This window comes from Oncorhynchus kisutch, linkage group LG14 (assembly GCF_002021735.2).
Source record: "Oncorhynchus kisutch isolate 150728-3 linkage group LG14, Okis_V2, whole genome shotgun sequence".
NCBI lineage: Eukaryota > Metazoa > Chordata > Actinopteri > Salmoniformes > Salmonidae > Oncorhynchus > Oncorhynchus kisutch.
The window spans coordinates 25051298-25076285 of NC_034187.2; the positions used below are offsets into that span (position 1 = coordinate 25051298).

The 24988-nt window shown below is 42.1% G+C and overlaps 1 protein-coding gene across 6 annotated transcripts in view; it reads right to left on the reverse strand.

Moving 5' to 3' along the window:
• Positions 1 to 903: 903 nt before the first annotated feature.
• Positions 904 to 24988, reverse strand: part of LOC109904116 (serine/threonine-protein phosphatase 2A 56 kDa regulatory subunit epsilon isoform) — a 71517-nt gene continuing 47432 nt past the window's right edge. For 5 of the 6 annotated variants that reach the window (XM_020501260.2, XM_020501261.2, XM_020501259.2 and 2 more), the window contains 12 exons: positions 19348 to 19544; positions 14472 to 14573; positions 12779 to 12871; positions 12518 to 12648; positions 12362 to 12421; positions 7545 to 7653; positions 7159 to 7212; positions 6973 to 7023; positions 3501 to 3620; positions 2986 to 3113; positions 2744 to 2845; positions 904 to 2445 (listed from right to left, as the gene is read on the reverse strand). In XM_020501260.2, coding sequence (XP_020356849.1) covers positions 2346 to 2445; positions 2744 to 2845; positions 2986 to 3113; positions 3501 to 3620; positions 6973 to 7023; positions 7159 to 7212; positions 7545 to 7653; positions 12362 to 12421; positions 12518 to 12648; positions 12779 to 12871; positions 14472 to 14573; positions 19348 to 19544 — 1247 coding nt within the window. In that variant the 3' untranslated portion in view covers positions 904 to 2345. The remainder of the gene's footprint in view (positions 2446 to 2743; positions 2846 to 2985; positions 3114 to 3500; positions 3621 to 6972; positions 7024 to 7158; positions 7213 to 7544; positions 7654 to 12361; positions 12422 to 12517; positions 12649 to 12778; positions 12872 to 14471; positions 14574 to 19347; positions 19545 to 24988) is intronic. The other variant, XR_004202721.1, reaches the window with a different exon arrangement.

Genomic DNA, 24988 nt, shown 5'->3' on the forward strand with positions numbered 1-24988 from the left:
CAAACAAAACTAACTTTTATTGTCTAACATGGAGACCTGGGAGTTTCATCAGATGAAGATCAAAGGTAAGTGATTAATTTTAACACTATTTCTGACTTTTGTGACACCTCTCCTTGGTTGGAAAATGACTATGGTTTTCTGTGGCTAGGCGCTGACCTAACAATCGCATTGTGTGCTATCACCGTAAAGCTTTTTTGAAATCGGACACAGCGGCTGCATTAACGAAGAAGAAAAAGAAGTTTCTTTAATCCTATGTATAACACTTGTATCTTTCATCAATGTTTATGATGAGTATTTCGGTAATTTGATGTGGCTCTCTGCAATTTCACCGGACGTTTGTTTGAGAATGCATTTCTAATCATAACACGCCAATTTCAAATGAGGTTATTTGCTTTCGCCGTAAAGCCTTTTTGAAATCAGACACTGTGGCTGGATTAAGAAGAAGTTTCTTTTAAATGGTGTAAAATACTTGTATGTTTTAGGAATTTTAATTATGAGATTTCTGTTTGAATTTGGCACCCTGCAATTTCACTGGCTGTTGGCGAGGTGGGACACTAGCATCCCAGAGAGGTTTTAAAAACTGAAAAACAAAACTCACATTCTGCTAATTATTGGTGAACCAAAGCAATTTAACAAACAGTGAGTAAACTCCTGTAATCGATCATTCATCATACCAAAGGATATTGAGATGGGTCTATGTTGACTGCAGACTACTTTAGTTGTTGCTGACTTGCTTGAGTAGCCAAGTGACAAGCAGAATCAATTAGTCATGAAATACATAGCGGAGTAGCTAAGCAACAATCAAAAACCCATGACGCCTCCATGTGTTTTTCACCTCTCCATCACATTCACAAAGTAAACAGTGGTATGCTGTCTGAAAATAAAGCAATCCAGCATCTGAGCTTTCATCACAAATCAGGTTTAATTTGTATTATTATTTTTTAAATAAACGTGTATTTCTTCAACCCCTTTTTTCTTATTTTCATTCATATTATATCTGGGCCACCCTAAAGCACAAATTCTTTAAGGGGGCAACAATGCTGAACTTAATGTAAATTTAAACGGGATATGAACTGGGCCAAGCCTTGCCTCTCTGCCATTCCCTCTTCCACTCCACAATAAAAATATCTGATGGTCAAAGAAACAATAAAAATCCCCAAATGAGAGATTAAAAACCAAGAAGGAAACAGAGAAAACTAATCATAAATACCAGATAGTCTTGTTCCATATTAACTCATATACAGAATACTTCTTGGCTGTTCCTAAGCAAAAATAGATGCAAAATTACTACAAGATACAATATATCAGTGTACTGCGTTTAATAACAATATACAGGTTTGTAATACTGTGTAAAGCACACTCGGGAGTGACACTCCTTTTCACAATAGGCGAGTTTGGTGCTCCTCTATAGCTCGCAATCGTTTTTTTATCCTATTTTCTCTGTGGCTGGAGGGTACCAGTACCAGACTGATACCAGGCTACCTGGTACTGCAGGGTCAAAGTCCACAAAACCAAAGAGTAAACTGAACTGACAGAAACCAATCAATCATTGGGGAGACACACACACACACAAGTGAAAAGAAACAAATGTGGAAGTGGGGAGAAAAATGGTGCGAGAGAATGAATGTAAGTATGTGTATGGAGATCTTCCCTTGTTTTTTAAATTTTAGTCCCTGTACATACAGGACCTTAACATGTTCGCCTCTTGGAGGAGGGGTTGAGAGGGACGAGGGGTTAAATTCATTTCCTCATGGCTAATGGGTCCATATAATATAATACCAGCATGGCTTCAGCATGAGTCAGGTCAGGAGGGGTCAGAGGGTGGTCCTTACAGAGAGAAGGGGTGCCCTCTTGGTCAGGGCGGGGCCTCCCAGGTATCTCATTCAGTCCCACAAAAGGGAGAGAGGTACAGAAGCACCAAAGTGTGAGAGGGACAGAGAGGAGAGAGAAAGAGCAAAGAGTAGAACCAGAGATGGAAAATGGGTTTGTATTCAAGGACAGTGGGTAGGGTTCTCAAATAGGAGGGAAGTTAACAGATTGTTTTAACTTTGCTGTTCATTTCAAGTCTTAATGTCCAAAGTATATTTTTACCCCCACACAAGTTCCTTATCGCGTTTTTTTTATACAATTTTTATTTCGCAATAATAGCAGTTTAAGGATAAAAGTTATTTACAGTGCTGTTGAAATAATGAAACAACATGTGAATCTACCATAAAGTAAGTCGCACAATACAGAAAAAAAACAACAACAAAAAACACGGTCGCTCCATGCCGTTCCAGATGGCCATACAGGATCCACGGGGCGTGCTCCGGTGGACATGGATGGGAGAGGAGCGTGGCGCTTCGTTAAGTGGGAATTATCCCGTCACGCCTAAGGCTCCTCTTCAGCTCCAGGTCCTCTAACTTCTTCCAAAGCTCCTCCCTCTCCTTCTCCTTCTTCTTCTCACTGCAGACAGTACGGGGGGGAGGCAGGACTAGCTGCAGATTACTGAGATATTACTACTTGGTTTTCCACCACTAAGTACATATCCTTATCCTGCTAGAGTCATGAATCACAATATTACACACACCAGACAGTGTATGAGGAAAAAAAAGTGTTATTCTGCATAAAAACAAACAGTAATTTTCCGTGTAGTGAGCATGGGCCTATTTGAATAGGTGTCTAAAACTATACACGCTTAATACAACAGCACCTATGCAGGACCACACCACAGAGGCACCATTAATGATGCAGCATATCTTACCGCTGGCGGTCTGATTTGTAAGTAGCTGTGAGCTCATCAAACAAGGTACTGTTCATCTCCATGAAGGCTTTCAGTACGTTGTACACCAACGCCACTATCGCCCTTCAAGGCAAAATAAAAAACATGTAAAAAAACAGCCAATTTCAACTCTTTCACAACTTATGTTCTCTCTAATGAATACAAATACAATCAAGTTTTTTGATAGGACCAATCTGTGTGAGGGTGTGTTGAGGTGGACTCACGGGTTCCAGTGTTCTTTGGAGATCCTGTACAGGCTGGCGAACATGATGGGTAAGATAACGCTGGAGTTCTCCTCAATCAGACTCATGATGTACTCATTGTTCCAGTAGTACAGGGCCCTCTCTGCCACCTGCCAGGGACACAGACATTTAATACACAATACCTACACACATACGCACTAGCCTCTTTTCAGATTTATTTTGTGATCCTATGGTTGTTGTCATTACAACGACCCTAGAAGTTAGCTATACAGAACAAACAGATCTGGGACATGGGTAAACCCTCCAACAACAACCATGTACTTATAAGAGCACCATAGATATGCTGAGATTACCACTAAAAACCAGGGTCCGTGCTAGCCGGGACCCTTGGGACTTCCCTAACCCTTTGAAGATTAAATAAGGGAAGTGGTAGGTCAGGGACAGGTTATGGTAAGAGTATGGGTTAAGATTAGGGTTTAGGGTAGGGACCTCCCAAGGCGGTCAGACAGCATTGACATCCTTCTCTATAGACTGACCTGGAAGTGTGGGCTGGATACGCATCTGGAGATCTGTTTGAAAAGCGTCTCCTGGATCTTGACGAACTGTGTCGGTTCAATCACGTCTAGGATCTCCTCCAGCTCCCCCAGGTACATAACCTGAGAATACACACAGTTACAAACACACCTGAGGTACATCACCTGACAGGGTTTGACATTCAGGTAAAATAGATTGTGGAACACCAGGCCAGTAACAAGTAAAAACTACTGTCCCGAATGAGAAAATGACTGGCCTGGGCCAGATCACAGGAAAGCAAGTCATGCATGCAGAATTTCAATCATGGGGGGGGTTTCATTTGCAGTCTGGGCAAGTACCTTATAGGCGATTATAGCCAACCATACAATCTGATATTTATACTGATTGGAAAACAAAATTAAACCATGCCAACTCTCAATGAGGACATACAAATCTGTTGTTCTGCCCCTGAACAAGGCAGTTAACCCACTGTTCCTAGGCAGTCAGTGAAAAGAAGAATTTGTTCTTAACTGACTTGCCTAGTTAAATAAAAGTAAAATACAATTATTTTTTAAACACTGAGCGCACAACACATTAGGAACACCTCTTTCCATGACAGACTGACCAGCTACGCCACCTGTTAAATCCACTTCAGTATAGATGAAGGGGAGACACAAGTTAAAGAATAATTTTTAAGCTTTGTGACATGGATAGTGCATGTTTGCCATTCAGAGGGTGAATTTTTATTTAATTTAACTAGGCAAGTCAGTTAAAACAAATTCTTATTTTACAATGACGGCCAAACCCGGACAACGCTGGGCCAATTGTGCGCCACCCTATGGGACCCCGATCACGGCCGGTTGTGATATAGCCCGGGATCGTACCAGGGTCTGTAGTGACACCTCTAGCACTGAGATGCGGTGCCTTGCGCCACTCGGGAGCCAAAAGATTTAAGTGCCTTCGAACGGAGTATGGTAGTAGGTGCCAAGCGAACCGGTTTGAGTGGGTCAAGAACTGCCAAGCTGCTGGGTTTTTCCACTCTCAACAGTTTCCCGTGTGCATAAAGAATGGTCCACCACCCAAAGGACATCCTACCAACTTGACAACTGTGGGAAGCATTTGAATCAACATGGTCCAGCATCCCTGTGGAACGCTTGACACATTTTAGTCCATGCCCCGACAAATTGAGGCAGTTCTGAGGGCAAAAAGAGGGTGCAACTCAATATTAGGAAGCAGTTACTAATGTTTTGTACACTCAGCCTTAACATATGACAATTCATAAAATGTAATATTCCCCCCTAGAAAGGAGCCCAATAGCATATTGAAGGTAAATGTATTTATCTAGGGCCTATACATGGTCCATATTCCAGGCAGGTGTGCTTTTCTAACAATAAACATCATCACATGTAGCCTGATGCAGCATCGTGGCTACATGGCTGAATGCTGCATCTGCATTGTTTACCCCAACGGGATAATCATTAGGTAGATCATAGACTTGATATGTCCTTGCTGATTGTTTAATGTCCTAAAAACTGCCACTAGCCTAATAAAATTGTGATTTGTACAGTGTTTATAAATACAGAGTTATTCTGTGAATTTCAGTGAATATAGGCCTACTGTTTATGCACTCGAATGGCAGTTATGTAAATGTAAACAAAATGCTCATTTTTTTTGTCATGCTAGACACTCAGATTGTAAAACTGAATCTTATTATTTACACAAGTGACGTGTAAATTATGTTTTAACAAGCAAGCGGCTACATAGTGTAGGCCTATGTAAACCTTTCTTTGCAATTATGGCATTGCTGTGTAGGATGTCTGATATGAGAAACGGCAGGTGGAGGTCTTTTATTCTGCGATTGTGAAACGCCAATGCCAATCTCTAACTCTGCTTCCACTAAGACGGGTCTGGGGCAAGTACTGTGGCAAGAAAAAGTATGTGAACCCTTCGGAAATACCTGGAGTTCTGCATAAATTGGTCATAAAATTTGATCTGATCTTCATCTAGGTCACAACAATTTGTTTGTCTAGTCTGCTTAAACTAATAACACACAATTATAATGTTTTCATGTCTTTATTGAACACATCGTGTAAAAATTCACAGTGCAGGGTGGGAAAAGTATTTGAACCCTTGGATTTAATAACTGGTTGACCCTCCCCTTTGGCAGCAACAACCTCAACCAAACGTTTTTTTGTAGTTGCGGATCACACCTGCAAAACGGTCAGAAGGAATTTTAGACAATTCGTCTTTACAAAACTGTTTCAGTTCAGCAATATTCTTGGGATGTCTGGTGTGAGTGAACTGCTCTCGAGGTTATGCCACAACATCTCAAATCGGGTTAAGGTCAGGGCTCTGATTGGGCCACTCCAGGTGGTGTATTTTCTTCTGTTGAAGCCATTCTGTTGTTGATTTACTTCTGTGTTTTTGGTCATTGTCCTGTTGCGTTTTTTGTAATTCTTTAGCTGACACTCTAGGATTCTTCTTAAACTCATTGAGCATTCTGCACTGTGCTCTTGCAGTCATCTTTGCAGGACGGTCAGGGAGAGTAGCAACAGTGCTGAACTTTCTCCATTTATAGACAATTTGTCTTACCGTGGACTGATCAACATCAAGGCTTTTAGAGATACTTTTCTAACCCTTTCCAGCTTTATGCAAGTCAACCATTCTTAATCTTAGTTCTTCTGAGAGCTCTTTTGTTCGAGGCATGGTTCACATCAGGCAATGCCTCTTGTGAATAGCAAACTCAAATTTTGTGAGCGATTTTTTTTTATAGGGCAAGGCTGCTCTAACCAACATCTCCAATCTCGTCTCATTGATTGGACTCCTAATTCAATTTAGCTTTTTGGACAAGTCATTATCCTAGGGGTTCATATACTTTATTCAACCTGCACTGTGAATGTTTAAATTATGTATTCAATATAGACAAAAAATATATTGATTTGTGTGTTATTAGTTGAAAAACACTGTCTATTGTTGTGACTTCGATGAAGATCAGATCAAATTTGACGAGCAATTTATGCAGAAATCCAGGTAATTTCAAAGAGTTCACATACTTTTTCTTGGCACTGTATGCTGACCATACTGAGGCTTTGACATTCTTGCCCCAGCTTGGAAACCGAATGCTGGTTGATAGCAAGAGTGAAGCGTCAGAAATCGGTTAGATTGTGAAAGATGAAATATAAATAATAATTAGTCTGTTTTGGAGTTTGAAAATGTACTGACCCAAGCGGGCCATGTGAAAGCTTGATTAACTGGCCAGGTTAGCTTGGCAGATGTTGCCGGGCAAGCGGGCAGCCCTGAATTAGTTACTAACACACCCTAACCCAGGTACACCACCTGAGAACACACCGGAGGTACATCACCTGAGAACAGTTACAAACACCTGAGCAGGACAACACATCAGGTCGTTACTATCTAGGTAACAGATCTAAACTCCCATTAACATTAGCAGCTCAGTGCTCCAGACCAAGGAAGGGAAACTTCCAGTGCTCTTACCTCTTTTTGACTGCAGGTTTTTGGCCAGAACTTCAGTAAGCCCCTGATGACCTATAGATAGATTAGATTAATAGATGTGAGAGCGATAGATGCGAGAGAGAAATGTGTGACTGAAGGGAGACTGTGACCGATTAAAAGACCCTTCTGATTACAAGGTGGTGTGACCATGGGGGAGATAACACTTACTGGTTCTGTTAACGCTGGGTCTTTCTCTAGGAACTGTACAATGCAATACGCCAACTGGAAAAATAAGTCGCAATAAAGAAAAACATAACACATTGTCAATGACATGGTTGGAAAATGTGGAATACCAATTAGGATCGACTCACTGGAGAGACTCAATCATGTAGAACAGGGCTCTCCAACCCTGTTTCTGGAGAGCTACCATTCTGTTAGTTTTCTCCAACCCTAATCTAGTGCACCCAATTCTATTATTTAGCTGGTTGATAAGTTCCAATTGGGGTTGGAGCAAAAACCAACAGGAGGGTCGTTTTCCAGGAACAGGGTTGGAGAACCAAACCCGGATGTTGAACATCAACAAAATTATGATTGCACAGTCATACACACAGTACCTGTGCGTGGAAGAGGGACAGACTCCTGACAGTGTGGAGGGGGATCAACACTTTGACCAGAAACTGTTTGTGCTCTGCTTTGAGCGGCAGGGCAAAACCATTGATTATGCTGCAAGAGAGAAACGCATCGCTAAGCCAGGATGGCAAATTACACATGTCAGTACAAAGAGACAAGAATTTAGTATAAAGCTTACTGGAGAATCAATGTTAACAAGACTGAGGCAAAGATACATTAAGGATCAATAGCTTTTACATGGGCCAATGGAAATTACACAGGTACTGTAGCTACTTTATGCAAAGTTACCAACAAGCTTTAGCCTAGGCTACAGAACTAAGACCCACGGATGATGAAATGGTAAATCCTTTAACCCTTTACACTTGTAGCCGGCAGATTTGGACACTAATAAGCACCTAAATAGGATTGCAGTGGCTGTACAGTAAAATGCTATAAAACTACAGAGCTCAGGCTCTGCACTTCACATGGCTGTATGGGTTTTTGACTGACAGAGTTTCGGAAGTTGAGCACCGCACGTGGCAAGATGTTGCTCTCAACCCTCCTCCTGCTAATTGGGCAAATTGCGCACTTTTTTTGTTGTCCGAGTGAGGAAAATGCTGTAAATTAAGAAGAATCAATCCATTTTGAATGATGCGACGTTGAGGATTATAATAATTAGTGCTTTGGATGTCATACAAGCATGTCAAACACCCGTAAGTCTAACGTTGTCTGTCCCCAACCCCAAAAAATCTTGGTCGACCAAGAATTGTCTGTTCTTTAGACCAATCGATTGGTCAAAATGTTTAAACATTTTTCTCTGCAGATCCTCTCAAGCTCTGCCATGTTGGATGGGGAGTGCTGCAGCAAAGCTATTTTCAGGTCTCTCCAGACATGTTTAAATCAGGTTCAAGTTCGGCTGGTCCACTCAAGGACATTTAGAGACTTGTCCCGAAGCCACTCCTGCGTTGCCTTGGTTGTATGCTTAGAGATTTAGAACCAGGAACACATATAGCCATTGGTTCTCTCCAGACCTGACTGCCCTTAACCAACACAAAAACATCCTTTGGCATTCTGCATTAGCATCGAACAGCCCCCGTGATATGCAACTTTTCAGGAAAGTTAGAAACCAATATACACAGGCAGTTAGAAAAGCCAAGGCTAGCTTTCTCAAGCAGAAATTTGCTTCCTGCAACACAAACTCAAAAAAGTTCTGGGACACTAAAGTCCATGGAGAATAAGAACACCTCCCCCTAATTTAGCCCAAACAACTACCTCTTCCCCTACTGTATTTATTTATTTAGGTCCTTTGCACCCCATTATTTTTATTTCTACTTTGCACATTCTTCCACTGCAAATCTACCACCATGGTCTTTTTTTGCCTTTACCTCCCTTACCTAATTTGCACACATTGTATATAGACTTATATTTCTACTGTATTATTGACTGTGTGTTTGTTTTACTCCATGTGTAACTCTGTGTTGTTATATATGTCGAACTGCTTTGCTTTATCTTGGCCAGGTCACAATTGTAAATGAGAACTTGTTCTCAACTTGCCTACCTGGTTAAATAAAGGTGAAAAAAAAGAATCTTACAGCATGATGCTGCCACCGCCATGTTTCACCATAGGGAAACCTAGGGTGCCAGGTTTCCTCCATACGTGACGTTTGGCATTCAGACCAGATAGTTCAATCTTGGTTTCATCAGACCAGAGAATCTTGTTTTTGGGTGCCTTTTGGCAAATTATAAAAAACACCATGTGTTTTTTTTAAAACTGAGGAGTGGCTTCCATCTGGCCACTACCATAAAGGCCTGATTGCTGGAGTGCTGCAGAGATGGGAGAACCTTCCAAAAAGACAACCATCTCCACAGAAGAAATCTAGAGCTCTGTCAGAGTGAACATCGGGTTCTTGGTCACCTCCCTGACGAAGGCCCTTCTCCCACGATTGCTCAGTTTGGCCAAGCGGCCAGCTCTAGGAAGAGTCTTGGTGGTTCCAAACTTCAATTTAAAAACGACGGAGGCCACTGTGTTCTTGGGGGACTTCAATGCTGCAGACATTTTTGGTACCCTTCCCCATCCTGTCCTGGAGCTCTATGGACAATTCCTTCGACCTCATGGCTTGGTCTTTACTCTGACATGCACTGTCAACTGTGGGACCTTATATAGACAGGTGTGTGCCTTTCCAAATAATGTCCAAACAATTGAATTTACCACAGGTGGACTGGATGATCAATGGAAACAGGATCCACCTGAGCTCAATTGAGTCTCACAGCAAAGGGTCTGAATAATGGTCTGAATAATTATGTAAATATTTTTAACACAATTGTAAACATTTCTAAAATCCTGTTTTCACTTTGTCATTATAGGGTATTGTGTGTAGATTGCTGAGGGGGAAAATGTATTTAATCCATTTTAGAATAAGGCTGTAAAGTAACAAAATGTGGAGGGGTCTGAATAGTTTCCGAAGGCACTGCATATTATTTATAAAGCCAGCAACATTTAACAGTTAGTCTATTGATTATAGACCTAATTAAGTTGGGGTTTCCTTCCTCCTCACTTTTCATAGACAATAAGGCAAGGGCTCCACTACACCAATAAGCTGGTTAACTTTGCTATTGTGCACATAGCAATATAGTCTAGGAAAAGGCACTAATTCAACAGCGCACTGATGTGTTTCAGAACCATGGACAGCGGCTACTATTCAACGTGGGAAAAGTGCATTTTTTATTTTAAAAAAAAATATGTATTAGTGTATGCGCCCATAGGTAACGTTGTTGTCGGTGATGTCTGGTGAGGACATGCCTTATAACAGGCCTACAAGCCCTCAGTCCAGCCTCTCTCAGCCTATTGCGGCCAGTCTGAGCACTGATGGAGGGATTGTGCGTTCCTGGTGTAACTCGGGCAGCTGTTGCCATCCTGTACCTGTCCCGCAGGTGAGATGTTCGGATGTACTGATCCTGTACAGGTGTTGTTACACGTGGTCTGCCACTACGAGGACGATCAGCCGTCTGTCCTGTCTCCCTGTAGCGCTGTCTTAGGCGTCTCACAGTACGGACATTGCAATTTATTGCCCTGGCCACATCTGCAGTCCTCATGCCTCCTTGCAGCATGCCTAAGGCACATTCACGCAGATGAGCAGGGACCCTGGGCATCATTCTTTTGGTGTTTTTCAAAGTCAGTAGAAAGGCCTCTTTAGTGTCCAAAGTTCTCATAACTGTGACCTTAATTGCCTACCGTCTGTAAGCTGTTAGTGTCTTAACAACCGTTCCACAGGTGCATGTTCATTAATTGTTTTCAAAAGGCCTTCAGGGCCGACAGAGAAGTTCTCCAATTTTTCTCCCTTCCATTTATTCCCAAAGTAATTCATTATGGTTTGCATTGCAAATGAAGGCATAAACTGGGTCAAGACACCAGCAGAGTAAGTAGACCGTTAATTGGTAGAATATAGGTAAATTAAAAATAAGACCTACAACACTTAACAGCACATTACTCAACACTAGTGAGACTCATGTCGCCTACGGTAGGCCTACAGTATATCTACAAATATTTTTCTCATCTCTACATGTAGGTCTCCTGATTTAAACCCGATCAAACTTGTTGCAACTAAAATGTAGTAGAAATAATCTGCATGTTTGCCTGGCATGGATTGTGACTCCATCTTGTTCTTCGCCCTCTCCAACTCCGCCAATGCTGCCCGACTCGCCGCCAACGACGTGACTCTCCGCCAATAACAACATTTGGAAGAGTCTAAATAAAAATCTAATCTGTGAGAATATCTAAGGGGCTTTTATATAATTATAATGCAGGGTTAATAATAATAATAATAATAATAATATTTTATAACAATATTTTGGAGATGATTGTTTCAAATAACCAAAAGTGAACACTTAAAGGGGAAAAAGGCCATTCTTGAACATGGGGTGAGACATTCTTAATAATTTGTAAATAAAGCCAGTTTGTTACTTAGAATGATTTCTGTTTTTAGCGGGAGAGAAACCAAAAGCTCACCACGCCTATTTTTTCTGAAAATCGTTAGTCCAAATGTCAAGTGAAATACCCCCATGTTATTTACCCAAGTTCTCTCTTAGCTCCAGGACCAAAGATAGTTTTTGTTATTGTTGCCTGATGCAGGACTCTAGTGCCAGAGGAGAGACTCTCAGATGGAAAATGCCTCCATTAATTGCCACAGTTTAGACTTCCGATAGAGCAGAGTTTTAACTCCCCCTTGTGATAGTGTGGTGCAATGACAGAATGCCACCGTCTACCACAAACGGTCACGGCATAAACTCGTAACTTTTAAAGGAAGAACCACTATAGGAGAGCAAAATTACAAATAAAAATCACCTTAATTGAATACTGAGTCATAAAAGTGCATTGAAATTACTTAGGAACTGTGCACATTTGAGAGTTGTGTGACCACTGAGACACCAGTTAGTCCTCTCACTCAAACCCTTGTCATGTATGTCTTGTGTTACACCTATTCTTATAATGTTAGTGAATGTATCCAGAGTATTTCTAGATTTCGTTATCGACAAATGCGACAAAAAGTACAGTAAATGTAAAATACACAGTGTAATGTTTGGATTCAGTCTTGTGTCAGGTGAACCTGTTACGTCCTCAACTTTGGTCTAATACGTTTCCCATAATCTCCAAACTGTTCCTTTTCAATTGCTACCATGCTTAGGCATATTCCTTTCATATTTATTTTGTAAGAAACACTTCAATTTATCCCTATAGTCCAATTCCCACAAGTGTAAAGGGTTAAGACAGCGCCTGAGAACAAAGGCATCAGAACTAACCATAAATTAATCCAGGGTCACATACCTTCCCAAGATCTCCAGTAACTCAGCAACCCCGTTAAAGTGCTCAGTCTCATAAACAAAACTTTACGAGAGAGGAGAGAGTGGATAAACGTTAGTGAAACATCAGTGAAAGTACCACAACGGTCTGAGTAGAGGAGAATGAGGAGCGCAGTCTTACCGTAGAAAAATATTATTGATCTGTTTTCGTATAAAAGCCCTCAGCCCCAGGAATTTCCCATAGATTCTGTGTAAGACTGTTTTCAGGTAGTCTCTCTCCCGAGGATCCTCACTGTCAAATAGCTCCAAGAGCTACAGAGAGCCAGGGAGAAAGAACAAAAAGGGAAAGAAAAACATATGAAACAACTACAAACTTCTCAAACTTGACCAACACTAGTCTACATTTTTTTAAGTGCAGCCTCAATGTAACATTCTCACTCACCTGTAGAACAAATTTCTGGTCTATGTACTTTTTGGCAATGCTGGGCTGGAATTCTTGGCTCTCCAAGAATCGTATGAAGAACTCATACACCAGCTATGATATAGTGAAAGAAAGAGCGAGATTGAGATGTTAAGGGATGGAGATTCATAAAACAAAGGTACGGCTATGGAGCAGAGGAGGTCAAAGGTCACAGAGGCAAAACATGGGTAGGGTCACTAATACCTTAAGTGGTAACCATGGTTACAAGAAGGCCATGGGGAGGGGGCTTATGACTAGGCGGGTTAATCTCAAAATGTGGTCAAATTAACTTGGCTGTTGCTTTGGAAATGTAATAAAGAAAATAAAACTTTTACCAGGAAGAATTTCCTTGAGATAGGCATCGAATTTCTTAACATTTCTTATGGCTTGGGGGCAGTATTTTGACGTCTGGATGACAAGCGTCCCCAAAGTAAACGGCCTGTTACTCAGGCCCAGAAGCTAGGATATGCATATAATTGGTAGATTTGGATAGAAAACACTAAAGTTTCCAAAACTGTTAAAATAATGTCTGTGAGTATAACAGAACTGATATGGTAGGCGAAAACCTGAGGAAAATCCTTCCAGGAAGTGGATTTTTCTTTTTATGTGGGTGGTTTTCAATTGAATGCCTATTGAGTATCTAATGGGTTAGGACCCAGATTGCAGTTCCTATGGCTTCCACTAGATGTCAACAGTCTTCAGACATAGTTTCAGGCTTGTTTTCAAGAGACCTTTGTCAGTGGACTGAGGAAGCATGCAGTACTGGTTTGCGCGCGTGACCATGTGCGCACCCTTTGTTGTTTTTCCTTTCTATTGAATACGCTATTGTCCAGTTGAAATATTATTGATTATTTAGACAATTGACAACATGAGGAGTAATTATCAACATCGTTTGACATGTTTTGACAAACTTTACCAGGACTATTAGGATGTATTTGTCTGCATGCTTTGTCAGCATTTGAGCCAGTGGATTACTGAACAAAACGTGCCAACAAAACTGAGTTTTTGGGATATAAAGAGGGACTTTATCAAACAAAACAAACATTTGTGTAGCTGGGACTCTTGTGACTGCAACCAGATGAAGCTATTCAAAGGTGAGCGATTCATTTTAATCGCCATTTCTGACTTTCGTGACTCCTATACTTGGTTGGAAAATGTTTGTATGCTTTTGTAAGCAGGGTGCTGTCCTCAGATAATCGCATGGTATGCTTTTGCCGTAAAGCCTTTTTGAAATCTGACAAAGCGGCTGGATTAACAGGAAGTTCATCTTTAAGCTGTTGTAGAACACTTGTATTTTTATGAATGTTTATTATGACCATTTCTGTATTTTGAATTTGGCGCTCTGCAATTTCACCGGATGTTGTCGAGGTGGGTGGCTAGCGGCACGTCTGCGCCAGAGGGGTTAAGGAGGCAGAGCAGCAGTTCCAAAGAGACGGTGGTGAGAGAATGAGCCCCTGACAATAGACCCGTAATAAAATCTTACTAAATCAGGGACCGAGAAACAGAACACGCTCAACACCAGCTCAAATGTCCACATACAAAAGAACATTATATCAAAAATAGCTATGACACCAGGAAGGTTCTCATGGGTGGGGGAGACGAAACTCAGTCTCCAATTGAAGACAGAACGAATACTCACAGAAACTTATACATCAATTCTAGCCTATGCTGTTACCTGTAAGTGCGGCCATGCGGCCTCGAGTGTGGGTTCATCCTCCTCTGGGTCAAACTCATTACTGTCGGTGGGCGGAAGGGTCCGGAATATGTTGTAAGACACCTGGACGACATGGTAAAGGGGTAAATCAACAGATTTCAAAATCAACTGATTTCACTGGAAAGTAAGGCAATTGACACAGAGTAATATAACAATCAGTTTTATAGCCAACTCAGGCACTTCAATACTGATTGTGAAACAAAAATGTTGACTAATGAGCATTGTTCTTGTCAACTAGCTAAATGAAATTAAATACCAACAGCAGAAAATTCCCCACCCTCTTCCTCTCCACCTACCATCCGTCACTCCTACTTCCTGAAGATCGGGACTTCCTTCCCCCACACCTTAAGTAGGCTCACCTGATTCCAATCAAGGTGGTTACCTGATTGAATTGTTTTGAGAAGTTTTTTAAATTAAGTTTATAGTCCTCTCCTTTGAAGTACATCTCCCTTCAATGGATGTGTTATTGATTAAGTTTATCCTCTCTCCTTTATACCTACGCATTTGGTGTCGACTTTCTATAGAGTTTTACATGGTTTGACATGTGTTAGCCACTAGCCGAGTTGTACCTTTTTTTGTAGTGCTTGGTTCTTGAGACTATACTGATCAAAAATATGAACGCAACGTGCAAAGTGTTGGTCCCAAGTTTCTTGAGCTCATATAAAATATCCCGGAAATGTTCCATATGCACAACTTATTTCTCAAAAATCTTGTGCACAAATTTGCTTACATCCCTGTTAGTGAGCATTTCTCCTTTGCCAAGATATTCCATCCGATTAAACAGCATGATCATTACACAGGTGCACTTCGTGCTGGGAACAATAAAAGGTCACTAAAATGTGCAGTTTTGTCACAAAATACAATGTCACAGATGTGTCAAGTTAAAGGCTCCAATTGGCATGCTGACTGCAGGAATGTCGACCAGAACTGTTGCCAGAGAATGGAATATTACATTCTCTACATAAGCCGCCTCCAAAATTGTTTTAGAGCCTTGCATACTCACCAGACATGCTACGCATTGAGGAGTGGTACAATATTCCACAGGCCACAATCAACAGCCTGATCAAATATGCGAAGATGTCGCACTGAACGAGGCAAATGCTCGTCACACCAGATACGGACAAGTTCTGCTCCACCCCCCTGCCTTTTTTTTTTTAAGGTATCCGTGACCAACAGAAACATATCTGTATTCCCAGTGATGTGAAATACATAGATACATTAGAGCATATTGAAAAATCAAATCCAAATAAAATTTTATTGGTCACATACATGTTAGCAGATGTTATTTGAGTGTAGCGAAATGCTTGTACTTCTAGTTCCGACAGTGCAGCAATATCAACAAGTAATCTAACAATTCCACAACTACTTAATACACACACATCTAAGTAAAAGGATGGAATAAGAATATGTACATATAAAAATATGGATGAGCAATGACCAAGCAGCATAGGCAAGACGCAATAGATGGTATAAAATACAGTATATAAATATGGGATAAGTAATGCAAGATACATAAACATAATTAAAGTGGCATTAATGAAGTGACTAGTGATCCATTTGTTAGAGTGGCTAATCATTTCAAGTCTATGTAGGAAGCAGCCTCTCTGTGTTAGTGATGGCTGTTTAACAGTCTGATGGCCTTCAGATAGAAGCTGTTTCTCAGTCTCTTTGATGCACCTGCACTGACCTCGCCTTCTGGATGATAGCGGGGTGAACAGGCAGTGGCTCAGGTGGTTGTTGTCCTTGATGATCTTTATGCCCTTCATCTGACATCAGGTGCTATAGGTGTCCTGGAGGGCAGGTAGTTTGCCCCTGGTGATGCCTTGTGCAGACCGCACCACCCTCTGGAGAGCAATAAGATAGTGGGCGGTGCAGTTGCCATACAGGAAGCTCTCAATTGTGCATCTGTAAAAGTTAGTGAGGGTTTTTGGGTGTCAAGACACATTTCTTCAGCCTCCTGAGGTTGTATGTGTGGGTGGACTATTTCAGTTTGTCCGTGATGTGTACGCTGAGGAACTTAACTTTCCACTGCTGTCCCTTCGATGTGGATAGGGGGGTGCTCCCTCTGCTGTTTCCTGAAGTCCACAACCTTTGTTTTGTTGACGTTGAGTGAGGTTGTTTTCCTGACACCACACTCCGAGTGACCTCACCTCCTCCCTACAGTCTGTCTCGTCGTTGTTGGTGTTGAAGCCTTGTCACGAGAATGTTCAATCCCAATGATAATAACAATCAATCAAAAGCTTTGACCAATCCCCGAGGTCTGTAAAACCATGGGTTTAATAATAATTAGTCAAAGACTTATGCAAAAGGTCAGTACAATTTATTCACGAGAACGTTCTGAAGTCCACAATACAAAGACATCCATTTTATAGCGGCGCACATACTTCCACAAACAGTAGATATCATACACACATACATACACACACATCCTACGCACATACTGTATCACTACCCAGCCGACAAAGATTATAGAGACCGTGAGAAGTACTCCCTGCCCTCTCCCAAATCTGTGGCCCCTAGCCAAGGTCGGCACCGAATTTTGCTCAGACAGTCTGTGTTTAAGATACTATAAACAATATATTGTACAGATATATTGTTTTACCGTAATTCTGACTAAAACTACACACATTAATTACAATTTTACTGACTATAATCAATTTCGTACAATTATATGGTTTCAGGGTGGAATATTCTAATCATTAATTTAAACAAATTCTATTATCAAGCCTACTACTGTGTCTGCAAACTTGATAATTGAGTTGGAGGCGTGCATGGCCACGCAGTCATGGGTGAACAGGGAGTACAGGAAAGGGCTTAGCACACACCGTTGTGGGGCCTCAGTGTTGAGGGTCAGCGAAGTGGAGATGTTGTTTCCTACCTTCACCACCTGGGGGCGGCCCGTCATGAAGTCCAGGACCGAATCGCACAGGGCGGGGTTGCGACCCAGGGCCTCCACCTCAATGATGAGCTTGGAGGGTACTATGGTGTTGAATGCTGAGCTGTAGTCAATGAACAGCTTTCTTACATAGGTATTCCTCTTGTCCAGATGGGATAGGGCAGTGTGATGGCGATTGCATCGTCTGTGGACCTATTGGGGCGGTATGCAAATTGCAGTGGGTCTAGGGTGGCAGGTAAGGTGTATGCTGTCGTCAATGAACAGCATTCCTACATAGGTATTGCCCTTGTCCAGATGGGATAGGACGGCGTGCAGTGTGATGGCAATTGCATCGTCTGTGGACCTATTGGGTTAGTGGGTCTAGGGTGGCAGGTAAGGTGGAGTTGAAATGATCCTTGACTAGTCTCTCAAAGCAATTTGTGATAACAGAAGTTAGTGCTACGGGGCAATAGTCATTCAGTTCAGTTACCTTTGCCTCCTTGGGTACATGAACAATGTTGGCCATCTTGAAGCATGTGGGGACAGCAGACTGGGATAGCATGTGGGGACAGCAGACTGGGATAGGGAGAGATTGAATGTCCATAAACACACCAGCCAGCTGGTCTGCGCGTGCTCTGAGGACGCAGCTAGGGATGCCGTCTGGGCAGGCAGCCTTGCGAGAGTTAACATGTTTAAATGTCTTATTCACATCGGCCACGAAGGAGGAGAGCCCACAGTCCTTGGTAGCGGACCACTTCGGTGGCACGGTGTTATCCTCAAAGTGGGCAAAGTTGTTTAGTTTGTCTGGAAGCATGGCGGTGTCCGTGACGTGACTGATTTTCTTTTTGTAGTCCGTGATTGTCTGTAGACCCTGCCGTATACGTGTCTGAGCCATTGAATTGCCACTCCACTTTGTCCCTATACTGACATTTCACTTGTTTGATTGCCTTGCGGAATGAATAACCACATTGTTTGTATTCGGCCATATTCCTGGTCGTCTTTCTTTTACATTTTTTCTTTTTACCCCAATTTCGTGGTATCCAATTGTTTTTAGTAGCTACTATCTTGTCTCATCGCTACAACTCCCGTACGGGCTCGGGAGAGACGAAGTTTGAAAGTCATGCGTCCTCCGATACCCAACCAAGCCGCACTGCTTCTTAACACAGCGCGAATCCAACCCGGAAGCCAGCCGCACCAATGTGTCGGAGGAAACACTGTGCACCTGGCAACCTTGGTTCGCGCGCACTGCGCCCGGCCCGCCACAGGAGTCGCTGGTGCGCGATGAGACAAGGACATCCCTACCTGCCAAGCCCTCCCTTACCCGGACGACGCTAGGCCAATTGTGCGTCGCCCCACGGACCTCCCGGTCACGGCCGGTTACGACAGAGCCTGGTCGCGAACCCAGAGTCTCTGATGGCACAGCTGGCACTGCAGTACAGCGCCCTTAACCACTGCGCCACCTGATTGATATCCAATAGTTCTTCCCGGCTGTATGTAATAACACTTAAGATTATCTGGGCTAACAATTTAAGAAATACATAAACTAAATACTGCATAGTTTCCTAAGGACTAGAAGCGAGGTGACCCTCTCTGTCGGCGCCATCTTCCCTTATAAGAGTCAACTGACTGATTTCCTTATGAACTAACTCAGTAAAATCTTTGAAATTGTTGCATGATGCGTTTATTTTTCTCGGTGTAGTTATCCTTTGTATATATTTGATGTTGAACTGACATCTATTCCGTATTATTTACTCCCAGAATCCTAGGCTAGCAACCATCATACCCGATTACATCCCTTTTCTAAATAAATGGTAAACTAGGAGATGGGTCCTAGTGTTCTTACAGACTACTCTGAAGCTGAGTAGTCTGTAAGAACCAGAAACCCTCCAGTATTTTACAAACTAAGATTGTAGCGTGGCTAGGAGTTAGTTTACTTTAAGGCACAATGTGTTGTGGCCTCACCATTTTGACAACCTCCGGGTAGGCCTGTTCTGTCAGGTAGCCCCTGCTGACGGTGACATAGTCCACCAGTTCGTTGAGCGTGGAGCGCTTGTACTCTTTCATCTTTAGGTCAGACAGCGTGTCCATGAAGTCAAAAACAGTACAGCACTGTTGCAGCTTCTTCAGGAACAGCTCCGGCTGCTCCGGCGCTGGCACGTCTACACACATAGGGAGAGAACGAGAAACGGTCAGTAGAGGCCTACTAGTATAGGGAGACTTCTAGTGGAGAGGGGGAGGACAACATTGGAGTAGAGATGGAGAGTGAATGTGAAAATGTGAATTTAAGGACCTTCACTTGTTAATTTTTTATATATTCACCCTGATGAACCAATCAAACTAACTCAGTCTTCCATGATTACGTAAGAGATGAGCTGCTATAGAGGCAACGGACCACACGCCACACGAACCTACAGGTCCCTCATTACTGCAGCATGTCACTGTAGTCAACAGATTACTGTGGATGTTGCTCACGCTGTTAACTGCGTAGTACAGGTAGAAGTGCAAAGACCATACATACAGTGCCTTGCGAAAGTATTCGGCCCCCTTGAACTTTGCGACCTTTTGCCACATTTCAGGCTTCAAACATAAAGATCTAAAACTGTATTTTTTTGTGAAGAATCAACAACAAGTGGGACACAATCATGAAGTGGAACGACATTTATTGGATTTTTCAAACTTTAACAAATCAAAAACTGAAAAATTGGGCGTGCAAAATTATTCAGCCCCCTTAAGTTAATACTTTGTAGCGATTACAGCTGTAAGTCGCTTGGGGTATGTCTCTATCAGTTTTGCACATCGAGAGATTTAAATTTTTTCCCATTCCTCCTTGCAAAACAGCTCGAGCTCAGTGAGGTTGGATGGAGAGCATTTGTGAACAGCAGTTTTCAGTTCTTTCCACAGATTCTCGATTGGATTCAGGTCTGGACTTTGACTTGGCCATTCTAACACCTGGATATGTTTATTTTTGAACCATTCCATTGTAGATTTTGCTTTATGTTTTGGATCATTGTCTTGTTGGAAGACAAATCTCCGTCCCAGTCTCAGGTCTTTTGCAGACTCCATCAGGTTTTCTTCCAGAATGGTCCTGTATTTGGCTCCATCCATCTTCCCATCAATTTTAACCATCTTCCCTGTCCCTGCTGAAGAAAAGCAGGCCCAAACCATGATGCTGCCACCACCATGTTTGACAGTGGGGATGGTGTGTTCAGGGTGATGAGCTGTGTTGCTTTTACGCCAAACATAACGTTTTGCATTGTTGCCAAAAAGTTCAATTTTGGTTTCATCTAACCAGAGCACCTTCTTCCACATGTTTGGTGTGTCTCCCAGGTGGCTTGTGGCAAACTTTAAACAACACTTTTTATGGATATCTTTAAGAAATGGCTTTCTTCTTGCCACTCTTCCATAAAGGCCAGATTTGTGCAATATACGACTGATTGTTGTCCTATGGACAGAGTCTCCCACCTCAGCTGTAGATCTCTGCAGTTCATCCAGAGTGATCATGGGCCTCTTGGCTGCATCTCTGATCAGTCTTCTCCTTGTATGAGCTGAAAGTTTAGAGGGACGGCCAGGTCTTGGTAGATTTGCAGTGGTCTGATACTCCTTCCATGTCAATATTATCGCTTACACAGTGCTCCTTGGGATGTTTAAAGCTTGGGAAATCTTTTTGTATCCAAATCCGGCTTTAAACTTCTTCACAACAGTATCTCGGACCTGCCTGGTGTGTTCCTTGTTCTTCATGATGCTCTCTGCGCTTTTAACGGACCTCTGAGACTATCACAGTGCAGGTGCATTTATACGGAGACTTGATTACACACAGGTGGATTGTATTTATCATCATTAGTCATTTAGGTCAACATTGGATCATTCAGAGATCCTCACTGAACTTCTGGAGAGAGTTTGCTGCACTGAAAGTAAAGGGGCTGAATAATTTTGCACGCCCAATTTTTCAGTTTTTGATTTGTTAAAAAAAGTTTGAAATATCCAATAAATGTCGTTCCACTTCATGATTGTGTCCCACTTGTTGTTGATTCTTCACAAAAAAATACAGTTTTATATCTTTATGTTTGAAGCCTGAAATGTGGCAAAAGGTCGCAAAGTTCAAGGGGGCCGAATACTTTCGCAAGGCACTGTACAATACAAATCAGAGGAACCTGATCCAGACATGAAATCTCTTCCATCAGAGACCAGTTTGCACAAGATCTTAAATCCAGGCTATATGTACTTGTACTTACGGTATATCTATATAGTCAGTCAGTGCCTGCAGTTTAAACAGGTGGTATAAAAAGTGGATAAAAGTGACCTCATCACAGGCCATCCCTAAGACTAAGTATCTACACTAAACTATCTATGGTCTTCTCAGCCAAGCATCTGTCAACATGGCATAACACAGGGCAATACAGGTAACTGCCAAAATAAAGGCAAACCCAACATAGTGCCTGAATAGGGTGTTGGGCCACCACAAGCCACCAGAACAGCTTCAATGTGCCTTGGCATAGATTCTAAGAGTGTCTGGAACTCTATTGGAGGGATGTGACACCATTATTCAATGGGAAATTCCATAATTTGGTGTTTTGTTGATGGTGGTGGAAAACGCTCCAGAATCTCCCATGTGTTCAATTGGGTTGATCTGGTGACTAACACACCCCTTTAAAGCCCCTATGCTCCTTTCAAGACCCCTCTTTCAAAGTCACGAGATCTCTTCTAGACACGGTAGCCAAAATAATGGGCAACTGGGCATTTTTTACATGGCCCTAAACATGATGGGATGTTAATTGCTTAATTAACTCAGGAACCACACCAACTGCACCATGCTGCAGGTCCTTACCAAGAAGGGCCGAGAGCCCAGGGACCAAGATGTGGCCATCATAGAGGAAGGCCACACGCCCATCAAGACTGTGCGTTAGGGTTATAAGAATGCGCGTGCACACTAACATTACTCCTATTATTGATCCTTTGCTCTCTCAAAATTGGCTCACGGTCTGCTTCACTCGGTCTGATTGGTCTAGAGAAGGTCCACTTGGTCCTGATTGACACGCTGATGTCACTGGCTGCCATGGAGACTGTTGGCAAGGTGAAGAAGGCAGCGGAGGCAGAGCAGATGGGGGGGGGGCTCCATGGAATAACACCCTCTTTTGGGTTAACCAGGTAAGACCAGAGCACAACCAGGTTATTCTAGAACACAACTACAACATTCTAGTACACGAACTGGTGATTGTAAATTACGACCATCGTACTGTTAATGTGATCGTCTCACTCTCTATCTGCAGTTAAATCAGAAGTTGAGAGCGAGCACTGAGGATGAGGCGGCTCCAACCTGCACAGACCTACAGCCTGTTAAACCAACAGTTAGAGTACACACACACTAAAGGTTGAATAGCAAAAACCCGGATACTGAGATTACCGGTCAAAACCAGTCCCTTTTCCCAGGATAAATAACTGCGAGAAACCCGTAAATAATTAGTCATACCGAGCAAAAATAAATGCAACAACAACTAAGGAAATCAATTTAAATAAATAATTTGACCCTTATCTATGGATGTCACATGACCCCCCAAAAGGGCTTTATTACAAGCAGAAATACTCCTCAGTTTCATAAACTGCCCGGGTGGCTGTTCTCAGACAATCCCGCAGGTGAAGAAGCCGGATGTGGAGGTCCCTGGGCTGGCGTGGTTACACATGGTCTGCAATTGTGAGGCCGGTTGGAAGTACTGACACATTCTCTAATAAGACGTTGGACGCGGCTTATGGAAAATAAATTACCATTAAATTCTCTGGTAAGAGCTGTGGTGGACATTCCTGTAATCAGCATGCCAACTGCACGCTCCCTCAAAACTTTAAACATCTGTGGCATTGTGTTGTGTAACAAAACTGCACATTTTAGAGTGGCCTTTTATTGTCCCCTGTGCAATGATCCTGCTGTCAAATCAAGCTTCTTGATATGTCTCACTTGTCAGGTGGATGGATTATCTTGACAAAGGAGAAACGCTCACTAACAGGGATGTAAACAAATTTGCAAAAAATGAGAAATACTTTTTCTGCATATGGAACATTTTGAGCTGTTATTTCAGCTCATGAAACCAACACTTATGTTGCGTTTATATTTTTGTTCAGGATGTAAGAACAGCATGGCGTGAAATGATATGAAATGTTTAAATATGGCTTCTCTGCGGCCTTTGCATGATGAACCATCAAAGCTCAGGCTGGGAACAGACAGCCCATCTCAAATTGGAGTGCAGTTCACAGTGCATGTAGATCTATCATATCATGGTAACTTTTTTTCTTGTCATAGTTAGGCCTACATTTGCTGCAGCATAGTCTATAATATAAAGACCGAATGCGTGTCTAATTTACCCATCTCCATCTGGCTTGAGCAGTCACTTTATTTTTGAACACAGCCTCACTCGAATATCGTTGCTTTAAAATCGGTGCACGCGCCAGCACTCCCCCTCAATTCCATTCAGACAACAAAATAGACAATCCTGTTCTAGATTCAGTGTCAAACGTTTAGACACTACTCATTCAAGGGTTTCTTTATTTTTATTTTGTAACATATGGAATCATGTAGTAACTAAAAAAAAGTGTTAAACAAATAAAAAAATATTTTATATTTGAGATTCTTCAAAGTAGCCACCCTTTGCCTTAATGACAGCTTTTCACACACTTTGCATTCTCCCAACCAGCTTCATGAGGAATGCTTTTCCAACCTTATTGAAGGACTTCCTACATATGCTGAGCACTTGTTGGCTTCTTTTCCTTCACTCTGCAGTCCGACTCATCACAAACCAAAGCACCCCCACACTTCTTCCTCCATGCTTCACAGTGGGAACCACATATGCAGCGATCATCCATTCACCTACTCTGCATCACAAAGACACAGCATTTGGAAACAAATCTCTCAAATTTGGATTCATCAGACCAAAAGACAGATTTCCACCAGTCTAATGTCCATTGCTCGTGTTTCTTGGCCCAAGCAAGTCTTCTTATTATTGGTGTCCTTTTGTTTTTTTTGCAGCAATTCGACCATGAAGGCCTGATTCAAGCAGTCTCTTCTGAACAGTTGATGTTGAGATGTCTGTTACTTGAACTCTGAAGCATTTATTTGGCCTGCAATTAATTCTAATGAACTTATCCTCTGCAGCAGGGGTAACGCTGGGTGTTCCTTTCCTGTGGCAGTCCTCATGAGAGCCAGTTTCATCATTGCGCTTCGTTTTTTCGACTGCACTTGAAGAAAATGTCACATTTTCCTGGATTGACTAACCTTCATGTCTTAAAGTAAAGGACTGTTGTTTCTCTTTGCTTATTTGAGCTGTTCTTGCCATAATATAGACTTGGTCTTTTACCAAATACGGCCATCTTCTATATACCACCCCTACATTCTTACAACACAACTGATTGGCTCAAACGCTTTAAGGAAAGAAAGAAATCCCAAATTAACTTTAAGGCACACCTGTTAATTGAATGCCAAGAGTGTGCAAAGCTGTCATCAAGGCAAAGGGCAGCTACTTTGAAGAATCTCAAATATAAAATATATTTAGATTTTTTTAACATGTTGTTACTACATGATTCCATGTGTTATTCCATAGTTGATGTCTTCACTATAATA